The 24,873-nt window shown below is 35.0% G+C and overlaps 1 protein-coding gene across 4 annotated transcripts in view; it reads right to left on the reverse strand.

Annotated features, from left to right (window-relative positions):
• Positions 1 to 24,873, reverse strand: part of XPO4 (exportin 4) — a 125,558-nt gene that overhangs the window by 21,181 nt on the left and 79,504 nt on the right. For all 4 annotated transcript variants that reach the window (XM_047722876.1, XM_047722880.1, XM_047722877.1 and 1 more), the window contains 5 exons: positions 24,541 to 24,715; positions 6,733 to 6,909; positions 5,980 to 6,122; positions 5,328 to 5,473; positions 4,319 to 4,496 (listed from right to left, as the gene is read on the reverse strand). In XM_047722876.1, coding sequence (XP_047578832.1) covers positions 4,319 to 4,496; positions 5,328 to 5,473; positions 5,980 to 6,122; positions 6,733 to 6,909; positions 24,541 to 24,715 — 819 coding nt within the window. The remainder of the gene's footprint in view (positions 1 to 4,318; positions 4,497 to 5,327; positions 5,474 to 5,979; positions 6,123 to 6,732; positions 6,910 to 24,540; positions 24,716 to 24,873) is intronic.

Consider the following 24,873-nt stretch of genomic DNA (forward strand, 5'->3'; position numbering starts at 1 on the left):
TGGTTATGTGGTTTCAATAAAAGAGCATGATCTGCAGTTAAGTTGGAAAGTCTTCGTTCTGGAGGTGGGAGTAGGAGAGAACATAATCAGAAGTGATATATATTTAACTTGACTTTAGCTAAAACACAAAGAAGGAAAGGGTGTAACCGAAAGAATCCATTTTAAAATCATTTTATGACTATCTGTGCCAAAGCAGAGATTCTAATTGCCTGAAGCTGGTCTTCTGCTACTTTTCCTTACTGCTCTCAAGATGACTGAAATTATCTCCTTGTAATGAAATCTTACATTTCAGTTCTTTATCCAACTGGATGTCTCCAAAGTACTAGCTACTGTTTATCACTAAGTCCTTTTGAAATAATTTCTTTCCTTGCACCAAACTGGTAGTTTTTAAGTTTCTACCCCCAGAACATCTTTTTTCCCTATATATTACCTACTCCCTATATCAAGAATTTCAATTTAGAGTGGATATGAACAAAAATACCCCATGACTTCACAATACATTTAAGTTGATGTACCAGATTATTCTCATAAGAATGAATAGTTTTAAATAATATAACTTGCAGCCTAGCAGAATTTGAATGAAATAATTATAGTAACTTTCTAAATTTATAAACAGGAATTTATTTATCAGTGTTCTTTCTGATACCCACCATCATCCATTTGAAAAATAAACATATTTTTCTTTAACAGTTGGAAACTTTACATTGTTTCTTTTTCCTCAAATTTTTTTTCTCCTTAAAATTTTCATTTCAACTTCATTTCCCCATATTATCTTAATATATTTTTATACTCATTTACTGCTCACACCATTTAATTCTCTGAAACAAGTATGTCTGGTTATTGAAATAGAATTTTAAAATATTCTCAGTGATCATAAGACTATTTTTAAAAAACCTTTTGGATTATCTATCGATGCAATACTAATACACAATTGAGCAAAGTACAACACAAATTTAAACAAATTATTAAATGTAAAAATAAAATTTTATGTATTTGTGATTGAAATTAATGTAGCAGGATTTTGTTTTTCCAAATGAGTTCATATATCTGAAAAAATACTACTTCTTGCTAGAATGAGACAGAGCTGAACATAATTTAATTTGATTCCTTCATTTAAATAGAAACAGTGGGAAAATCTATTCACATAAATGGAAAGCATTTTTAAAATAACAGGGTTCCTTAATTATTTGAACTTCTTCCAAGTTATATGCCAAAAATCACAGAAATCCACCATCAAAAATTATTTTTAATAATCTGTTAACTGACAACCTGATTCCTTCCATGTCATTTAATGCGAAGGGCTGAATACCTTCTGACTTGTAAAATTACTGGTTCTCTATTACTCATTCACTCCCAACACCATACTATTTGGAACTGTCCCTTTATTTGGCACTCTGCACAGTTTTACATACCTGCCTATCCATTATGATAAGATTCAGAATGAGTAAGAGCTTTTGCCTTTCTTTTGTAAAGCGGGAGCAAGGTAAAGAAGAGTAGCACAGGCAGTTGGCAGGCAGATAAAGCTGAGGCTCCCCTGAGACCCTTCCTATATCCTCACCGCTGTACCCCATGGGGTCACTTCTGAAAGAACCATCTGCCTCTTTCACCCTACTACTAATGGAAATGCTGACTAACCTGCCTTGTCATCCTTTAAATCCGTTTTCCACGGTATAATCCTACTACTATGGTTTGATCACTTCACCTCCCTATTTCCAGTCTTTCTCCGGCAATACAAAGACCATCCCTACTTCTCCATCTCCACAAAGACCTTTTCCCGCTACATTTACACGTAAGCAACAACAAACTGCCTCCTGCCTTCACACCACACTCTCACTTCCAAGCCTCTGCCTAGGCTACTGTCACTGCCTGGAATACTCTTCACCTTTTGCTGTATGTTGCAGCCCTCAACTATCAGGTTAAATGCCATCTTTCCCAAAAGCACCCCTTAATTCTTCCCCTACTAAGAGGTTAGGCAAACCTCGGTGCTCCTCTATCACTCTTATCAGACTTCTATTGTATCCTTGGATCGTGGCACATAGGGGAATTGAACTGATGAAAATGTCACATTTTTTTCATTAAAGTATAGTGGACACAATGTTACACTCAAATATTTTTTAATTGTTGATAGTTTAAATTCCTAATCCTACTTTAATGTAAGTATGCTATCTAAACATACTCTGTATTTCAGACAGCACTCACACTTTCCAATACTTTACAAATTAATCTTGGATTACCTTTTCATTTTATAAACCAAAAGTCAGCAAAAAGGGTCCAAGAAAGCTCTCTTTAACTTCTTGCCACATCTACTCTGAAATGGACCACCATGGTCTTTCCCTTGGATTACTTCAATTAGCCTCTTCACTGGTCCCCCTGCTTCCATTTTTGTCACTCGTAGTTTACTCTCAAGGTAGCAGAGTAACCTTTTTAACATTCTCTGTTCAAAACCCTACAAAAGCACCCCACTTCATTCAGAGCAAAGGCTAAAGACTTTATCTGATTTCCCTCTATTTTCCCTTCTATCTCCATTTTCTGACAAAATTCCATCTCACTCTGCTCAACCCACAGTGGTAGTTCCAACTGTTGCCTGAATATGCTAGGCATGCCACAGGGCCTTTGTATTAGCTGTTCACTCTGCCTGGAATGCTCTTCTCCAGGACATCATGGCCTCATCCCTACCACCCTCAAGTCTTTGCTAACAAGTCACCTTCTAAATAAAGCCTATACTGATAAGAACATTAAAAATCATAGAAATCTCTGAAATTGGCACTCCTGATTCTCCTCACCCTGCCCAGTTTCTTATCCCACAGTCTTATGGTCTTCTAACACACCATATGATTTATTATCTTTCCCCTATAAAGAGCTTTAGAAGGGATTGATTTTTGTCTGTTTTGGTCACTGATATATCCAAATGCCTAGAACAGTACTTGGTACATATTAGGTACTCAATAATTATTTGTTAAAGGATAAATTCTTCAAGGAATGTGAACTTTTTTTAGTCAAACTAGGAATGTTTCTCTCATATAGCCTTCAATTTCAAATTAGTTCTTTGGACTGGAAAAAAAAAAAAAAAGACAATTTTTGTTTCCAACCCTCATCTCAACCCTCCATAGTCTGTGCTCTCAGATACAAAAATGTTTTGCTCCCACACTGATACCTGAGACTTGCAAAAATTGAAAAAGCACTGAAAATACAAGGAAAGCATCCCTGATGGTACTGCCGAGGCAAGAAATGTGACAAAGAATATAATATGACAGCACCCTGAAATGAACTGCCTTTGAAATTAACATTCACCATGAATAAAGCCAAAGCAAAAGTGATGATTTCCACAAGCACCTAATCTAATGCCTATAGTAATACCATAAAGAATAAAACTTTTTCCATAGAGCATTGATATTTGATTTCAAACAAGAGAATAAAACAATAAAGGAAATAAATTCTCAAACATTTCCTTGATATTAACTTAATAGTTCATATTTTTTTAAAAAATCACTTTCTACTGCACAGGTGTAAATGATATCCATGTATTTCTGCATTAAAATTAAAAAGATGAGAGGGACAGCACCCTGCTTGAGTTACTGATTTTGCAACTAGCAAAAACCAATGTTATTTCATTATTGATCTTTCTGCCTGAAACCTAAATTTAAAGATACTGAAATCCAAAATGCTGTTTTCAAATCCCCTTTTAGGAGAATATTTGTCTAGGTGTATCCCTCCTTAATTTCACCATTAAGAATTAATGAAAATTTTGCCACTACTAATAGGAAGATCAAAGTCAATTCTCATCTAGGCACACTACTGTCTTCTAACTTCACCTGACAGGACTCTCAAGTTTCACATATTCAGGACAAATATTTCTCTATTATAAGGTAAGAATCATAGTTTTCCTTAAGAAAGCCACTGAGATGTAGTTTTAGCTTTATCAACAAAAAAATGCTTGTTAATATTCCCCCGGTTTCTAAGAATCTCACATACTTTGTTTCATTCATTTAGGGCGCCTGTACTGTGTTAGCACTGTTTTCTGATGGACATGGGATACGTTCAGAGTACTTTAGATCAAATGTCCCTTCAAAGTCTCACTGTATTCAGAATAATTTTACATTTGTTTTCCTCAGTACAGGATATAGCTGTCAATTCTCACCAGAGTGGCATTACTTATATATACTGAATACTTGCCATCCTTGTTTATTTCAAGGCTTCTCCAAGTTTTCTTTCATGTATCAGATTTACAACGTGCCTAACACTCAAGTCATCTACCCATCAACTCAGAATTTATAAAACAGTATAAATTACAAGAGCACAGCTATAGAGTTCATATTACCTAATCACAGAATCTGTTCTGTTGTACCCTGGGATGGAAGAAGCCTTTTCTCCTGGAGATCCCAAAATTTGAAGTGTTGTATTAATGTCAACTTCAGATGAATGCTTAATGGAATATTCCATTATTTCTGGAGGTATTAGCGGAGTCTCTCCCTGAGTATCATCAGCTAAGAGGTAGCCTTCAGTTTAAAAAAAATTAAAAATGAACACTTAACAAATCTACATTTATCAAATTGTACTATAAATGTTTTCAGTTTTATCTGATTTACATACATCATATTAAGCTGATGTGAAGGTAAATTATAAATGTTAATTTCAAGTTTGAGGAGAAGAAATTTTCTATTTCTCAGATAATTAACTCTCAAAATACAAAGGACAAATGTTTTATTCACCAATTTTATAATTCATACTGACATGTAGGCTTTTTAATCTACTACGTTTTAATAATTTTCAGTAATATATCTGTAAACATAATAGGAATTCTACTATTATCTCTATCAAAATCAGTATTTGGGAATGCCTTTTCAAAAAGTAAGATTTCTTTTTCTCGATTATTTAAAATACAAAAACACTGATAATATGCTTACAAAATAAGACCCTAAAAGTCAGACTGCCTAGATTTGCATTCTGGCTCCAAAAATTAATAGCAGTGTGACCACGGGCTAGTTTCTTAAAACTCTCTCTCAGCTTCTTCATTTATAAGATGGGGATAATAACAGTAACAATAATAAAACCTGCTAATAGTACTAAAACAGAAGAAAAATAGTACTAAATCAGTGGGTTGCAATGAATTCCATATGTCATTGGGTATGCAAAAGGCATTAAATATACATGTTAGCCAATATTTTTTAAAAATGCATCCACAGCTCTGTGATATACAGAAGCTGTATTCAAATTTCATCCAACACTATGTATGGACTTTTTTTTTTAACATATGAAGCTTCTTCTAACATATGAAGTTTAAACTGCTCAGTTGGCAATTACATTTTAAAAAGAAACAACCAACCAACCTGTAACTAAAATAAGCCAGTGAATATCTTCATACAGATCATCAAGCATTTTGTTGTCAATAGTGCTTGAACCAGGTGAAGCAAGTAATTGCTGCTGATGTCGTTGTAACTGACCATGGAGCCTTGTTACTCTTTCTTCTAATAAACTGAAAGAGGAGGGGAAAAAAACCCAAAGCTTCATAAAGCTCAATAACAAAGATTTAGAACAACTCATAATTCCATTTATTAGACAACATAAATTAAGATGTTAGCACAAAAACACATATATGAAAATATTATAGTACACAGCTGTTCTCATAGCAGTATAGGAATTGTGATTTATTGTTTATGACATAGAATTAAAACATTGCTTTACAAACAATCAAGGTTTACAACAGGCATTTGAAAACTGGTTATTCCAAGTTTTTATTGATATGGGTCAAATCATTTCTCATACCATGTTTTCCACAATCTCTCTGCCATCTATGCTGTAGTGCCTGGGCTCCAAATGTATAAGCCAAGGAATGCAATCATGAGTATGTTTCTGTCCATTTGTTCCAGTGTGCTGGGATACGGGGTGGGGGTGTTTAAAGTCTTTAACACTTTAAGTGCTCTCCAGGGAATTGTGAATAGAGAATATTTGCTCCATGGGGTTTCTTTGGACTGTGTGTACCTTGTCAGAAGAGGTATACAGTGTTCTGCAGCAATTCTTCCTAGCATTCCTACACTGGCTAGTTGATCTGAAAACTGGTCTCGATCATCCTCTTGAAGTTCACTTATTTCTTCTTCCTCACGAGAGGCCACACCATTGGCAGTCTATTATTGAAAAAGGAAATAGAGAGTGAGGAACTGCATTCCTTTGTTCAATGAATCAAACATTTTTGTTGCACTGTAAAATAACTTCAGCACATCAAAGGAAAAGGAGAGGTGGACAGAGCCAACCCAGCGGTCTAGGGCCTACTAACTATGCTTGACAATGCTAGCAGTTACAAAAGAACGGGGGAAGGGAGACACAGAAGAGAAAGAAATGGAGGGTATTACCCCACCATGGTACAAATGTATAAAGAGTAAAATGCACTCACAACCCACCTCCCCACCAGAGAATTTAACTTCGGTTACTGAAAAATCTGACACCTTTAAGATACATGGTCCTCTATATAGAAGAAGTATCACTGGACAACTAGGAAGACGTAGGTGGAAGACACAGGTTTTCAGTGAAAACTGAAGAAAAATGGGGTAACTACGAGTACCCCACAAAACACTGAACTCATTTAGAAAATGGGGTAACTTGCTCTAATGCGCTCAGCAAATCTTCTCAAGAAGCTCTTCCTAAATTTCTAATATTATACAATGTATAATAGGATAAAATAGACAAAACAGAATTATAATGAAATGGATTTTACTTACAATCTAGCTTGAAACTTACCAAATTCCTCGTGCCATCTGGAGCAGCGAGGTGGCACTGAATATAGGAATTGAAAACTTGAACAGCATGTTGGGTAAAAAAGCCTTTATGGAAATGTTTGTCGTCTTGAACCAAAGTTAGCCAGGACTCTAGCAATTTGTCATATGCTTCCATGTATACCATGTCATCTTTATCAAGCTAAGAGAAAAGAACACTCATAAAACAGGTGGCCAGAGAAATAAGATGGGAATTATAATATGAGTTACAGAGTTATATGTATAAACGAATTTTTCCTTTAGCAAAGGTTCAATTATTTAATAATCTAGAGCTAACTGAGCCCATTTTAAAATTAAACAAACATTACAGTAAAAATGTATAGGCTTTTTGTTAAACCTTCAAAAATCTTTATAACTTAATCTAAGTAATTCTTTTTTTAAAATTTTTTAAAATTTTTTTCTTTTAAAGATTTTATTTATTTACTTGACAGAGATCACAAGTAGGCAGAGAGGCAGGCAGAGAGAGAGGAAGAAGCAGGCTCCCTGCTGAGCAGAGAGCCCGATGCAGGGCTCAATGCCAGGACCCTGGGATCATGACCTGAGCTGAAGGCAGAGGCTTTAACCCACTGAGCCATCCAAGAGCCCCTTAATCTAATTCTTAAGCACAAAGGAATTAATGCTTTTTAGAAGACTAGCTGCTCAGTACTTTGTGGAACATGTGCTTTGCAAGTAAAAATTAAAACAATATTTTTCTGTAGTCAAGAGAACTGTTAGAATAAAAATACTAAATGTGTACTTACTATACACCTTTCAACGATTTTAGAAAAAGTGAAGGATGATGAAAACAGACTGGCCTAATCAGCATACTTAAGAATATGCGGGGAGAACTTCATAGCCGTTCCCTAACATTTTAGAACAAAAAAGAAAAACAAGGATAGGGCCTACACAGGAAGGAATCCAGGGAGGATGCTGAGGTGGGAGGAACACCAGAAGCCTGCAGACTCACAAAAAGCAAAGTATGTGAGTACAAGTGAGTGAGCAAAGTATGTGAGTACAAGTGAGAGGCGAAGTCAAACAGACAGTAAGCAATGTAGAATAGAATGGTACTAACAGTTATGCAGGCTTGGATATTAAGTTTTACAACATGTATAACTAAAAGAACTTCACAGTATTCTGTCATATTGAGGAGGAAGTCTATATGTAGAGATTAAGGATACCTCTATGGAGCCCAAAGTCTTTAACATTTAACATATCACTTCATTTTTCACATTCTAGTAAGAATCCACATCCTAATTTTGCCATCAATTACTAATATGGGTACATAATTTACCTATGTATTGATTTCTTCACCCACAAACTCACTAGATTAGCACTATTCAATGAAAGGAACACTTAGTGTCAACCAACTATTGGTTAGTGCAGAAACATAAATAACGTGCCCTTTAATGCTTTTAAACTCAGTCCAATGGGAAAGAGCAAAAAGCAAACAAAAAATACACTAAAGGCCATAAAGGATAAACACACATTTTAGGGTCAATTTTTAACAATGGCGTCTCTCATAAGAAATTTGTTATAAATAAGAGTTTTGAACTATATACTCACTTAAAAGGTTTTCACATTTTGTTACTAGGTTTCTGGTATTCTGTTACTAGATAGTGAACCCACGAATACTGAAGGTCAATAGGTCTAATTTATAACTTGGCTTTTCTGGGTTCTAAAGCAAACAGGCCTTCATCCTACAAATACAGAACTCTAGAACCTTCACCAAAGAGAATCATCTCAAGCTGTTATTCTAGCAATTTGCCAATGACTTAAAAAAGGAAAGTAATGGAAAATCTATTTCAAGTATTCCAGATTACCCTGTGCCCCCAGATCATAGTACCTAAGCACCTATGTGAACTACTTCAGATAAACTATGTTTTCTTAGGCCTTCAGCTTTTATTAACCCACAGTGTATTTAAAAACAAAACAAAAACAAACCAAAAAAGCCAGTCATTTTCTAGGTAAAATGGACCTTTTAGTTATTTTTAAAGATTCATTTGTTTGAGAGAGAAGATGAATACAGATGTGCGTGCAAGTGGAGGGAGAGGCAAAGAGAGAGGGAGAGAGAAACTCAAGTGGATTTTGCACTGAGTGCAGAGCCTGACATGGGGCTCCATCACATGACCCTGAGATCACACCTGAGCTGAAACCAAGAGTTGGATGCTTTAACCAATTAATGCCACGTAGGCACCCTTAAAATGGACCTTTTAAAATATATAAAAATTTTAAATCATTTTGTGAAAAATTTACATAAGAATGAAGGAAAAAATGAAAAGAACGTCATTAGATAATTTAATAAGGATTTAAACAGAGCAAACCCAAATTTTTACTACATATTTACCTGGCCCTAAAAGCATATTTGCCAAAAATGAGCAATTCTTTGAATGAAACCAACTGGAACTTATTCATTTCATGAATAGTTACTGCTTATTATCTGTGGTATTTATGTTCTATAAAGATGCCACAAACGTTCAGTTAGTAAACAGGTTAGTTTCCTTCTCCAATCACTACAGTTTTCTACCACATGGAGAGGAACAGATCAATACATAACTGTGTTTATGCATAACTTAGTTTTATGTCTTTCTGTTTACAGACACCTTATTTAATATACATCATTCATTTACTAATAATGAACTAGTGATCAACACCACTATAACTCATGCCTGAATGAAACTTATCTGATTCATGTATCTGCTCCATAAGGCATCACAGTCATCTTACACACAGGAACACTAGGTAGCACTTCAACATAGCACTCAGAGGCCATCTCAAATAGTGAAATTATCCTGGCAGTCACTGCACAGGAAGAACTTCAGTATTTTTTGACAAAAATTTAGAAAACCCCAATTCACACAAAAATGCAAAAAATGTAGCCCTAGAGAACATGAAAATTTGTTTGTAATATGTAGGCTCTAAAACAGGAAGGCAGAGCATTTGCCTTGTTTGACCTCAGCTGGGAATAAGCATGTCACGCAATTCCTGTTTTTCATAAATCTTTGCATGTACATGTCCACGAATTATGAGAGTGCCACGAGTGCTGCTTTTGGGGTTACAATACAGTTTTAGCAAGGGGGAGAATTTGCTGTAAACACGGAACTTATGAATGAGGACCATTGGTGGTTCTTGCTTAGGTATCATCAAAATGCATTACAATTTTGAAAACTTTCATAACTCATAATTTTTTGAAAGACAGCCACCCATATTCTTGGTTCCATAAATGCGAGAGCATATTCATTTAGATTTACAAATACTTATGAAAATGATCAAGTCAACCGATTTTTTTTCATTTCTACATCATTTATTTTCTACACCATTATTTCCACCTTTGTACATACTGCTTTCAGCACTAATGCTTTTATAAACTGCATTAAGTAAATTCTGCAGCACAAATATTAAAAGAAATAAAAGAATACTGTCAAACCAGTCAAAACTCCTGTCACAAAACGAAGTTTTTCCTGTGGAATTACTGACTGAATAAGAATGCCTTATTTTCCTATTGTCCTTGGAAATAAATTGCTTCTCACAAGTTGATGAATTTAAAAAAATTTACCTAGGATATCAACTAAAACTCAATCTTCGATTTCACTTATACTATCAATTTCATCATCATTATTGGAGTTTAGCATGCCATCTCTTTACATTTATTTTCTAATTTGTTTTATCACTGTAAACGGTCTTATTCTGGCAATTTCTTCCTCTTTGTTACTATGGGCAGAAAATGAAAAATTCTGAATTCCAAACAGGATCCAATTAAACATAAAGACAAACAAGCAAACAAAAAAGAACTTAAAGGAAACTGAAAATCTAGACACCGGTGGTATACTGAGAGTTAAAGAATGTCGTAAAAAATAGCCAAATAAAATCTGTTCAAGCATCATCTGCTGTCATGGGACAGAGGATTCCACATAATTCACTGCCTCCTATATAAAGCTTTGCAAGAAACTTTTTCTACCTTTATTTTTACTTAATATTAAAAGAATTCTCTGAGGAGCAGCTGTGCTCCCTCTTTTTGCAGGAGATCCTCTTAAAGAACCTTACCTCCATCCCATTTCAAGTCCTTCAAATTCAAATCTAAAAATCAAATTTATTATTACCTACAAAATAAGCTTCTAGCTTGCATATCACAATTGCTCTTTTTCTCTAATCTTAACTTTCTACTCTTATTTCTGATTGTTTTCTGCAAGTTTTAAAAGATTATTTCATTTTAAATGCCACCAGAAATCTTCTATGAAACAAAGAAGGTAATGAAAAAATAAAATAATCCCTAATATAGTTTCAACTGCTATGTTAAACACCTTTCCTCTTTCCCTCTAGAACATGGCCACTATTCTAAAGCCTGCCTGATTAATGGAAGAGCAGCTGTGAAGAGTGGCCTAATGTAGAACAAGACAACATTCAAAGGGTTAACTGAAAATGAAACTGATTTAAGAATGTCTACTTAACAGCAGAGTCATATGGTGATTTACATGTAAGAATGTCTACTGCAGCATTACTTAAACACATGCTAACAAATTTATGAACCATTTCCCTAATCATGATTTCTAGTACTATTTTAATGACATGAAAAGATGCTAATGATATAAATAAAAAGTAATGATTTTGTTTTTAAGTCTAATTGGTATTCCTTAAAATTTGGAAAAAATACATTAAAAAATTAATAATAAGTTTCAGAAGGTGAAACTACAAGTGATTTGGTTTACTTCTCATTAATCAAAAAAATTTTTAAAACAATTCTGAGTATTAAATGTTCATACTTCAACAAGGGGAAAAGGTATTTATAACCCTATATATGAGTAAAGAGATGCCAAGAAAATGGGTAATTAATGGGATTTTTGAAGAATTTTAATTTTTATGCACCGTTTGGGTTACTTTTACCAATTAGTATATTCCATTTTTACATTAAAATTGTATTCTGAAATGATACTAGTAACAAAATTAAAATTATAAATGTGAAGAAAAAAGTAGAAGTAAAAACTTAACTGATAAAAAAAATGGACACACTCTTAGTATTTGGACCAAGGAAAAAAAGAAAAAAGAAAACTTGAATATTCCCACAACTAACCATTTAAAATTTTTAGTTAGTTTAAATTTTTCTCCAGAAGAAAATACCAGGCTTGGCAGATTTACAGGTGAGATCTAGTGAACTAGCCAAAAAAAGCAAAACAAAAAACAACTAATCTTATACAAACTGATCCAGTGAAGAGAAAAAAATGTGTTAGAGAGTGATCTGTGGAGTTGTTATAATTCTGACAACAAACAAATACAGCCATTCATAAAAGGCCATGATACATGATTATCCAGGTGGGTTCAACTCAGAAATTCAAGGGCAATTTTACCATTAGAAACATCCATAAGAGCAATTCAGTTCACTAAATTATTAAGCAGAAATTCATTTAATAATATCCAATAGTCAGTCAAGTTTTACAAAAACCTATTAGCAATTCTGATAAAGAACAACTCAAAAACCTAGAGCAGACATTATTCCCAATGATGAACCCGAAAAGATGAGTTGTTCCCATTTGTATTCAATACTGTACAATAAGAAAAAGAAATGTATTAAACTATGAGAAAAAAGAAACACAGACTGTAATGTCTGAAAACATTATCATTATTTACAGATGATATAATTGTCACAGAAGACTAAAAAGACTCTAAAGATAAATTATTGGAACCAGTAAGAATTTAGAAGGGTTAGTAAATATCAGATCAATATACAAAAACCGACTGCGTTTTTTTCTATGCTAGCAGGAATGTGAAAAATGAAGTTTAAAAAGATACTATTTACAACAGTAACAAAAATATAAGGTAGTAAAAAATGTATTCCTTTATTTAGGCACAATGAATTAGACTTAAATCAGTACAGAGAAATATCACTTTTATGGATAGAGTTAATATCGAGAGATATCCATTCCTCACTTAAGATTCCCCATAGTCGGGGCATCTGGGTGGTTCAGAAGTGTCTGCCTTTGGCTCAGGTCATGATTCCAGGGTCCTGGGATTGGGCCCTGTGACAGGTTCCCTGCTCAGCAGAAAGCCTGCTTCTCCCTCTCCCACTCTCTCTCTGTCAAAATGATTAATGGAATCTTAAAAAAAAAAAAAAAAAAGGAGATTCCCCATAACCCCTACCACAATCCAACTTAACAAATTCACAAATTTTATATGGAAAATAAAAAGCCAAATATATCCAAGAGTCTTCTGAAGAACTTGAAGGGAGTGGAGGTGAGGGTGGGAGCATGTCCTATCAAATACCTAAACATCCCCTCAGAATAAAGCAAAATATAAGTGCAAAAATAGAAACCTGACCAATGGAAGTGATTAGAGAGTTCTGGAAACACACCCCTTTTATGTGAAAACTAGATATATGATAGCATAGATGTGATGTGGGGTTAATATCCAAAAAATATAAAGAATTTATATAACTCCAAGCAAAAAACCCACAAATAATCCAATTTAAAAATGAACAAAGGACCTGAAAAGACATTTTTCCAAAGAAGATATAGGAATGGTCAACAGGTACATCAAAGATGCTCAATATCACTAGTCATTAGGGAAATGCAAATCAAAATGAAAAGGAGATTATCACTTTATGGGTGTGAGAATGGCCATCAACAAAAGGGCGAAAGTTAATAAATAATGGCATGGATTAGGAGAAAAGGGAACCCCTGTGCATTGTTGGTGGGATTGTAAATTGGTGCAGCCACTATGGAAAATAGTATGAAGGACCCTCAAAAAATTAATAGAATTACCATTTGATCCAGCAATTCTACTTCTGGGAATATATCCAAAGGGAATAAAAACTCAAGAAGATAATCTGCAACCCCACATTCACAGCAGCATTATATATAACAGCCGAGACATGGAAACAACCTAAGTGTCCACTGAGAGATGAATAAAGAAACTGTGGTATATATATACACACTGGAAAATTTCCCATTAAAAAAAAAACGAGAAAAATCTACCAGTTGTGACAACATGGATGGACCCTGAAGGCATTATGCCAAGTGAAATAAGTCAGAGAAAGACAAATACTGATCTCACTTATATATGGCACCAGAAGAAGAAGAATAACAACAATCCCACAAAACTCAGAAAAAGACATCAGATTTGTTGTACCAGAGGGGTGAGGAGGAGGAACTGGAGAAAGGTGGTCAAAAGGCACAAACTTTCAGTTATAAGGTAAGTAATTCTGGGGAAGTAAGGTAAAATATGATGACTGCAGTTAACACTCCTCTGTGATATATAGGAAAGTTGAGTAGATCCTAAAAGTTCTCATCACAAAGAGAAAATTTTTTTCTTTTTGTTGTATCTATGATATGATGTTAACTAATAAGCCTATTGTGATCATTTCACATATGTGTAAATCAAGCCATCATGCTGTACACCTTAAACTTACACAGCAATATATGTCAATTATTTCTCAATAAAAATGGGGAAAAATAGGGGTGCCTGTATGGCTCAGTGGGTTAAAGCCTCTGCCTTCGGCTCAGGTCATGATCTCAGGGTCCTGGGATCGAGCCCCGCATCAGGCTCTCTGCTCAGCAGGGAGCCTGCTTCCTCCTATCTCTCTGCCTGCCTCTCTGCCTACTTGTGATCTCTGTCTGTAAAATAAATAAATAAAATCTTTTTTTAAAAATGGGAAAAAACAAAATATAAATAAATAAAAATTTATTATCCATATGAAAAAAAGGGAAATGGGATTCCCTACTTGACCCCATATTAAAAACTGAAGTCTAAGATGGTAAAGTCATGTAAGGTAAACATTTAACATTTAGAAGAAAACACAGGAAGAGTAGCTGTCTGAAACAAGGAACTAATAATGCAAATCATTTTTTAAAAGTAATTTCTACACCCAACATGAGGCTCTAACTCACAACCCTGAGATTAAGAGCCACACTGCTCTTACTGATTGAGCCAGCTAGGCACCCCTAATAATGCTAATTATAAAAGAAATGACAGTAAGTTCAACTACACTAAAACGAAGAATATTTGTTCATCAAAAGACACCATAAAGTTTAAATGCAATAGGGTATTCAGGATTGGATTCCAAAACAGAAAAATGACTGACGGAAAATTAGTGAAATCCAAATAAAGCATGAAAGTTTAGTTAATACTAATTCATCCAATGTTAATTTCTTACTTTTGACAAATGTACCATTGTTATATAACATGGTAAAATTAGAGCAAACTAGGTAAAAGGTACTGCCTTGCAACTTTTCTGTAAGTCTAAAATTACTCCAAATTAATTATAAGAAGAAAGATATCATAAACTGAAAAGAAGAGCCACAGAACTGGGAGGATAGATCTGCAACAAATAACTGACAAAAAAACTAGTGTACAGAATATATAAAGAATTTCTACAAAGCAGTACAAAAAAGACAACCTGATATGGAAATGGAGAATGGACTGAACAAGCAATTCAAAGGAATAACTACAGGAATCATATATATGAAAAATGCTCACCATTACTAGCACCTTAATTATATAAGACCATCTCATGTACTTACAAGTTTAACAAAACTGTGACGGGAAAGACATCGATCAATGAAAACTCACACATATCACTGCTGAACAAGTAAATGGTTCCATCAGTTCAACAAACAATTTGAAACTATCTTGTAAAATTGAACATTCACATTATCTTATGGTCCAAAAACTCCATTTCTAGGTTTAGACCTTACAAAAGCTCTCACGAATGTATGCTAGGAAACACACAGAAGAATGTTTGCTGTCATGCTGTTTGTAATAGCAGAAAAGGAACCTCAAAAGCAGAACGGAGGAAATCTGGTATAACATTCACACGATGATGTATCTTATACATAGAAATGATTAAAATTTCTAAAGCAAGAGAATGACAACATTCAGAACAGTGGTCACTTCTCTTGCAAGGGGGAGAAACCGGGGCCAGAGGATTGGGATGACCACACTGGTACCACTGACCACAGTACTGGTGATGCTCTTAGATTGGGTCATGGGTTCACTTATGGTGATCTGATTATGTTTTAAAGTAACATTTTATTTTTTGTATCAAATATGACATAATAAAATAATCTACAATGGTTTTGAGGACTAAAGAAAAGATCTTTAAGATGAACAAATACAGTGCTACAATGGCCATGCACAGTGCTCAATGTGTTATCAGCAGCAAGATAAAAGGGTAGTTTTAGTCTTTCAATAAAAATATATTGAATGCTAAGAGCGAAGCACTGGAATACAGAGATGAATAAAATAGTTTCTTCCCAAAGAAACATCTGCGGCCTGTTTATATACTTAACAAAGCATGTGCTTTGCAGACATCATTCGTTAAGTCTTAACAGTTTATCTTGCCAAAACAAACAGACTGGTAACATATCTTAAGAGGAACTTACAGAATAGCATCCTCTGACCTCTGGTATCTCAAAAGGAAGCAGGACATTTTCTTAAAACTATCTTTGTTGTTCTTTAGTACATATATAATGAATGTTATCATAATTTAATTATTCATATATAGAAAAAGTAGAAGTAAAATGTAAAAGCCTTATAAGCTTTTTTATTATTGAAAGAGCAATAATCCGACACTAATCAAAGCTGAAAATCACAGACTGTAAGAGCCCCTATTCATAGATGGTGATAGAAAATAGAACTAAAAATTTCTACACAGCCTTCTGGATCCTCTCGAATACCAATACAAGTAACTCAACAGGCAAAGTGTGAGAAATCTGGTTGATGACAATTGGCAACTAAACCTTTCAGTCTAATCATGGAGAACTGAAACCTAACCAAGTGCTTTTTCATAATACTTTGGCCCTGCTCCATGGCCACACTGGCCAACACCCAACAGCAAGCCAGAGCACGTGCACAGAGATGAACGAAGGAGTCCAAGCTAGACACTATGTGCTCATGCCATAAGTATTGTCAGGCCTGCTGGCCAGAAAGGCTTTGGAGAGGGGCTTAGAGCTTATGAGACTACTTGACCCCACTTTACTCCATTTGGGAATGGAAGGTGGAGAAGGTAATCAAACTATGATAACAGCACTTACATTTCAACGCTCATAATTAACTTAGAAGTGTACAGAGGAGTGAATCTAGAGCCCTTCAGCCATAGAAAAGTATCTGTTTTTACGTCTATGTGAATATAAAAAAAAAATAGTGGTTAATTTCATTTATGAAGATGCTGCCAAAGGAGGCTTTCTAAAATAAATATGTATATGTGAATCTGCTCCCCCTTCTTGACTTTGAATTTCAGAATTAAAATCTAACAGTATTGTTTGATTCCAACTATATGACATTCTGGAAAAGGCAAAAACTACGGAGATAGTAGGGGCACCTGAGTGGCTCAGTTGGTTAAGAAGCCGCCTTCAACTCAGTTCATGATCCCAGGGTCCTGGGATCGAGCCCCATGTCAGGCTCCTTGCTCAGTGGGTGCTTGCTTCTCCTTCTCCCTCTGCCTACTTCTCCTACTGCTTGTGCTCTCCCTCTGTAAAATAAATAAAAATGTTTTTAGGGGTATCTAGATGGCTCAGTCAGTTATGCATCTGCCTTCGACTCAGGCCATGATCTGAGGGTCCTGGGATCCAGCCCCATGTCAGGTTTCTTGCTCAGCGGAGACCCTGCTTCCCCCTGTCCTTCTGCTGCTCCCTGTCTGTGCCCTCTCTCTGTCAAATAAATAAATGAAACCTTTAAAAAAATAAAGTATTTTTTAAAAACCCCAAAACTATGGAGATAGTAAAGATCAGTGGTTGCCAGCGACAGGGGAAAGAGGTAGAGCAAAAAAGATTTTTAAGGCCCTGAAGCTATCCTGTATGATACCATAATGGTGAATACATATCACTGCACATTAGTCAAAATCCACAGAACATATAACACCAAGAGTGAATTCTAATGTAAACTATGGACTTTGCGGGATAAGGATGTGTCAGTCCTGGTTCATCGATTGTAACAAATGTTTACCACACTGGTGGGAGATGTTGATGGTAGGGGAGGCTGTTTGCATTTGTAGGGGCAGGAGGGGGATATGGGAACTCTGATTTTTTCATTCAATTTTGCTATGAATCTAAAATTGTCCTAAATAATAAAGTATGTGTGTGTGCATATACCTAATATGAGATACTATAAAAGTACATAAGATAACTCTTGCATTGAAAATACATCTCATGGGGTGCCTGGGTGGCTCAGTGGGTTAAAGCCTCTGCCTTCGGCTCAGGACATGATCCCAGGGTCCTGGGACTGAGCCCCGCATTGGGCTCTCTGCTCAGCAGGAGGCCTGCTTCCTCCTCTCTCTCTCTCTCTCCACCTGCCTCTCTGCCTACTAGTGATCTCTGCCTGTCAAATAAATAAAATCTTTAAAAAAAAAAAAAAAATCTCGTGCTAGAGTAGTTCTAAATTTGATTGTTATGCTGTAAAGAACTCCAAACCTACTCCTAACAGGACAATGGTTACTATCAGATATTTAGTATGAGCCATCCCACTACAACAGATCTTTTTTCTACGGACAGCAAATAACCAACATGAAGACTCCAAATATTGTCCATGAAATTGAAAAGCTCATTCTCTGATCATCAGTATCTTCTTCATATGTAAACATAAATTACATAAGTTAGTCAAAAGAAGCACATGATTCAGACATAAAAAATGCAAGAAGATGGATATGGATAATTCTCACACAGAAAATTTTATTTCTAAGGAATTTTTTTTTTAAGATTTATTTATTTATTTGACAGACAGAGATCACAAGTAGGCAGAGAGGCAGGAAGAGAGAGAGGAGGAAGCAGGCTCCCTGCTGAGCAGAGAGCCCGATGCAGGGCTCGATCCCAGGATCCTGGGATCATGACCTGAGCCGAAGGCAGAGGCTTTAACCCACTGAGCCACCCAGGCGCCCCTCTAAGGAATATTTTTTAAGAAATTCCTTGACCTAGGGACGCCTGGGTGGCTCAGTTGGTTAAGCGGCTGCCTTCGGCTCAGGTCATGATCCCAGCGTGCTGGGATCGAGTCCCACATCAGGCTCCTTGCTCGGCGGGGAGCCTGCTTCTCCCTCTGCCTCTGCTGTCTGCCTGTGCTCATGCTCTCTCTCTCTCTCTCTCTCTCTCTAACAAATAAATAAATAAAATCTTAAAAAAAAAAAAAAAGAAAAAAAAAAAAAAGAAATTCCTTGACCTGGTTTAACCTTGTGTTCCATATTTCTGGCCTGGGGCTGCTGTTACTGTATTACTCTTTACACGGACTTGGAAGTGAAAACAAATTAAACAATCAGAGATTGTAGAAGCTGGAGAAAAAAATGCCAAGAACACTGACCAGAAGTTCACTAGCAGTGTTCCTTTGCAAACATGATGAAAAAATCATTTGGAAGAATTAACTGATGAGACAAAAATGTGCCTACAATAAAAGGGGGGAGGGAACTCCAGGTAAATGTAAGGGTATAAAAAAAGTTCTATCAAAAAAAAGTTCTATTGATATACTATTTCTTAATCTGGAGGTTGGTATACAGTTACTCATTTTATTATTTTTATAACATATATACATATACACATATACATATGAAATTTTTTACTTTGGATGAATGAAATATTTCACAATAAGTTTAAAATTTATAGGCACGGGGACAACCCCCAAATCCAACGACAGATCAAATAATATATGATGTAGTGCACAGTGTAAAACACTAATAAGAAAGGAAAAATGAAAGATTAAAGACTCAAAGAACTATTAGTAGTTTATGCTGTTATTCATCTGTTGGAAGAATTTAGATTCTTTTCCTGGTGTAGCATTATTTAAAGCAAATACAACAACATAGATAAAAATCACAGAAATGTCACAAATAAAACTTCATGAACTCTACTTAAAACTTCAGAAGCCTCTGAATGTTAAATGCAAAAGGAATTAATTCGTTCTCTTATTTTTTTTCTTCTAGCTGGCCCTAAAGGCATAGAATTAATTTAACTTCAGCATACCTATGCAGCTGACAGTATTCCTGGCTTCTAAAAGACCCCAAGAGAAATTGATTTAGTGGACAAGTATTGCAGCTGTTAGAAGAATCCTATAGATAGATCACAGGGGGGGGGGAAATCTGCCCCCATAAAAACACCAGGAGTCTGAGCTGCAATTTTCAGAGTACTTAAACATTACAAACTCCTTAAAATAGTTTCTTCCTTTTAGAAATGCACATGAATTTTCAAATTCTTAGTGCTAAGTAATGTATATACATCAAGCACCATGCCTGGTACAGGGTAGGTGTCAATAAATATTTATGGAATTGAATTAATTCAGCAATATCCTCATGCACCAACATCTTGGGGACTTGCCTGGCTTACAAGGGTAGAAGGGCAATCCCTTTTTTCTACCTCACTCTAGTGTTCATTTTTAAACTCCCAGCACATTAGATCTGGTTATGCTTCTAGTGCTAATAACACTGTTTTAAACAATACAAAGGATACTATATGGAACAACAGTTATGACAATAGGTAAGCTTTATTCTCAACCAACTATACCCCACCTCAAGTGCAAGAATTCTGTAACACATAAACACTGGTTCTGTGCTAGGATTAGTACAACAAATTGAGAAAATTGGAGGTGATTCAGATACAAGTCAGGAAAACACTGCATTCATAAAATTATGATCCAACCAGGATTAAATAAAACAGTGTAATTATTTTTTAAAGACTTGTTTTAGTAAGAATCTTTATTTAAGGTGTAATAGCCAATTTTCTTCCAAATACCCTAAGAGAGGTAAAACTGTTAGTATTAAAAAGAAGTATATTTAAAACATGCAAGGTTTAAAAAATACTCATGCACATTGGCTAATTCTTTCTTTTTTTTTAACTCTTTCAAGCAGATGAATGCACATAATGAAGCTGGACAGCTGTCTTGCTCTCTATAGTATCACCAATTTATTCTTTCTGGCCATCAGAACCACTGGGTGGGGAGGTCGGCATGGCTTCTCAAACAGTCTCATCCTCTTGTGAGTTAAGGGGCAAGGCCAACCAAATGTGTATTATTGTATGGATATCACCATTCCAGGAAGCAAGTTAGTAGTTTTCCCTCTTATCACTGAAATATCTCAAATTTATGCTTCCCACTTTTCAACTTCAATTTGTAGTCTGACTTCAATGCTTTCCTTTTCACTGCATCTCCTCCCTACAACGTAATTATCCACTGAGCCAGAGAAAATAGATTCTGAATGAAGAATGCTGAACTTCACATTCACTCATTCACCCAACAAACTGCAACGTTACTTTTACCATGTTACATTCTATAATGAACTTCCTAACAACTTCATCAAGTATCTTTCTCTTAACTACCTTGTCCTGCTGGTCTTGAGTTTAGGCTACAGATGTACTACAATTAAAGTTTTTTCTTTACAAAGTTTATCTAACACCACCTCCTTTACATACCCACTCTGAAACACACATGTATACACTTCATACACTTCAAGGTTTAAGCATCATGCTTGGTTGCTCTGCTTAATTAACTGAACAAGTTACATGGCTCCTGTCTGATGAACCTACTGGGAGCTGAACTTAAACTTTTCTATTGACAAAAGAAACCAAGAAGCAAACTAGAGTACAGAGTTCAAGTCGCAGTCTTCTTCAAATTTCACTGAATTGATTCAAATGGATATACTAGTATTATAAACATTTTATAAAACTGATATAATAGAAACAATTATTTTGTTAGAATATTAATTTTTAAGGCAATGGTTCCATCTCTACAGTCATTCTCACCTCTTTAGTCCAGGAATAGTCAGTATCTGATTTCTGGGGTGCAATGAAAAAATTCTTGGCTTCAGGAAGCCTCAAGTAATACCAGGAAATTTTGACAGCCAAGAGAACTACTTGGCTGAAGACTGGAATTATTCTTTTTCAGTACAGACTTTCAACTGAAAGTTGCAAGTTGAAGAGCAGTCATAAATAACTGTCTTCACACACAGGCTAAAGTCACTAAGCAAAGACACGTTTCATGAAATGCACATAATTAGTATCAAAAATTTCTCTTCCCGTGTAGATTTTTTTCTCTTGCTACAGCCACATAATCACCATTGGAGACATAAACTTCTTAAAAAGGAGACAATCTGTATGTATTCCTAAATAAAATATAGTTTTGAAAGAATATTCTCACAGTAACACAAAAGTGTATATGCTGAGTCTATTTTCCTATTGGAGCAAAAAAACCTCCTTCGCTATTAAAGAAAAACAAAACATTTCACAAAATTAAAATTGTGAAGAAGAGTACTATTAAAACTATTAGTTTGCACAAAACTAAGACAGTATACACAACACAGGCTCTCAATAAGTGCTATTATTATAAAGGTTAATTTTAACATTATTATTCCACATTTTATTGTGCCTAATGTTCAGGCACTTCCATATAATTAATGCACCCCACAGAACAACAGAAGGAATTATTATCCTAACTTTATCAACATGCTCAAAAAAGGTAAAGCAATTTGTTCAAGGTTCTGTAGTTTATAATTACTTGGCTCATGACAATACTGTCTCCTTCCAACATTCATGATCTTTCTGTATCATGCTGACTCTCTAAGGAGTTTTTTTTAATATGCCCCAATTTTTCTATTTTTACTTAAAAGATCATTTTTAAAATACATTTTTTCATCTGAGGTTGACAGCTAGGTATTATGTACTAGTACTACAATTACTTGGTACCCAAGGAAACAAAAGATGATGGGACCTGAGTCCTAGAACTTCCACTCTGGTTTGGCTAGATTTGTTCATGTACTTTGGTATTAGCTGCATATTCCCCAGGCTCCCCTCCCCTGGCACACACAAGATACAGTGAAAACCACATGAGGTTGAGATGACATTTAGGAGGATTTGTTTAGTCCTCTGACAACTCATCCTGAGGGGCCTCCCTCTTAACCCTCCACTTCACCAAATCTCACCTCTGAGTAATACAAAGCTTTAGGCAAATCTTTCCCCTCTGCCTTTTTAAATAGGTAACCAATTTTTTTTCAATTTAAAGCCAATTAATTAACATATTGTATATTAGTTTCAGAGGCAGGTAACCAATTTTTTTTTTGGTAGGATTTTGTTTATTTATTTGACAGAGTGCAGGAGAGAGAGAGCACAAGCAGGGGGAGCAGCAGAGGGAGAGGGAGAAGCAGGCTCCCCACTGAGCAGGGAACCTGATGTAGGGCTCAATACCAAGACCTGGGGATCATGACCTGAGTGGAAGGCAGTCACTTAACCGACTGAGCCACCCCTGTGCTCTGGCAACCAATTATTTTTAAAATCATTTTCCAACACCATAAACAGATCAATTAAATTAATTAAAACAAATGAAAAGAAATAACACTTTTCTTAAATGAAATCTATGAGGTATATAGTATCTACAGCACACCTTTTTGTGAAACAAGCACAATATATATCAATTCTGAAAGTGTATCTAGGCTTTCCATATTCTAAAGTTTCTCTCTCTATCCAACCTGACAGAAAATTATCTTCCAAGTTGTCAGTCTCCTGGTCAAAATAAATGAATTCTAAACCTAAAATCTGCAAACTAAGAATGTTATATATCTTCTAGCAATTCTTCTATAAAATGTTTAGGAACTTCCTTTACCCACAAACAGAAACTAAAAAATAGCTATGTTTCTAAATATGTGATCAACATACTGTTTAATTCACCTGGTTTAGAAGAGAGAACAAACAAACCAAGGGGGGGAAAAAGCACAATGAAATCATGTTAAATGAAACCTGAATGATTCAGAATTTGTGATAATTTGAAAAGGGTTTGAATCAAGTTAAATACTTAAAATTTCCCCATATTTCCATGCTCAGTACATAATTATTCCCTCTGAGAAATTCGAATCTCACATATGATGCCTTTATGCTTCTATTCTTCTACCACCTACATTCTTTTCCTTCACACAAATATCTGCCTGACCTGGTTCCTTTACTCATCAAAACACTAAAGCGTCCAACTACATAAAACATTCTCGAGTTCTCTATCTTCTGAACACCCTTAAAGGGGTACAAAAACTCATACAGATGTTGCCAGACCCCCAACAAAACAACTCAGTTGGGATTTAACATAAAATTCAAACAGATAACTATAAATATTCTTTTTAATTACGATCTTTCAAAAAAACTCACATTCTGATTCACAAAAAGAAAAATTAGTTCCAACAATTTAAGAACCACTACAGAGGAAAAAATCAATTATTTCCCATGATTAACGTAGTTATTCACAGTAACTCTTAGTAACACAGCTGTGCTGTCAAGGAATTTTAATCTCTTAAATTTTATATTTGGAAAGTATACATTCGAAAACTTCCACCAAAAAACATCTTTAGTACTGCTATTGATCTTAAAGAAAACTAAATTCTAATATACTATTAAACCACAGCATCAAAAAAATGAAAGAGGACAGCCAAGTTAAAACCAGCATGATTATAATTATTTGAACCAAATTATATTTCTATAATTTCCAGATAAGTCCAAAATTCCAGATAAGTTCAAAATTTTTTAATCCTCAAAAAATATTAAATTACCATACTAGCAATTTTTAAACTTAAAATTTTGTTAAAATGGGTTTGCAACATAATTCTTAATATTGACACTTCATTCCAATTTAATTATCTCAAAATTAAAATCTTAACAATAAATTTAATCTACTAAAGTGATTTTAATCCACAAGATTTAAAAATAATGCTTCTAAACACAGATTACAAATAGTTTGCACATGTAAAAAAAATGCAATCTTAGCAAGAGCTAGCACTTCCTTATTTGTCATGACAAATGCTGCAAAGGCACAGCAAATTTCCTTGTAAAAAACGGACACAATTTATTTTAGAATAGGCACTCACCACTTCTTCCAATGCAGCACTTCGCCCAAAAGAACAAGTGAGGTGTGTGAGGCAGTTAACAAAGGACGAGAAAAGTTCATTTGGAATGGCAGTTAAAACATTTCGAGGGAACACAGTTATCAGGTTGCTGATAATGCTGGAGATTCCCACAGCTTCTGAATCTTCTATTTCAATTCTACAAATCAAGTAATGAGTATTATTAAGTGGTAGTAGAAGAAAAGTCCCAAGAACTCATTTCCAAACATGCAAATATTATCATCCATTCATTTTTAAAGGCATGTCTCTGTGTATTAATTTCAAATTACCCATATAACTATACTTCAGAATATAAGC

Source organism: Lutra lutra, chromosome 3 (genome assembly GCF_902655055.1).
Source record: "Lutra lutra chromosome 3, mLutLut1.2, whole genome shotgun sequence".
Lineage (NCBI taxonomy): Eukaryota > Metazoa > Chordata > Mammalia > Carnivora > Mustelidae > Lutra > Lutra lutra.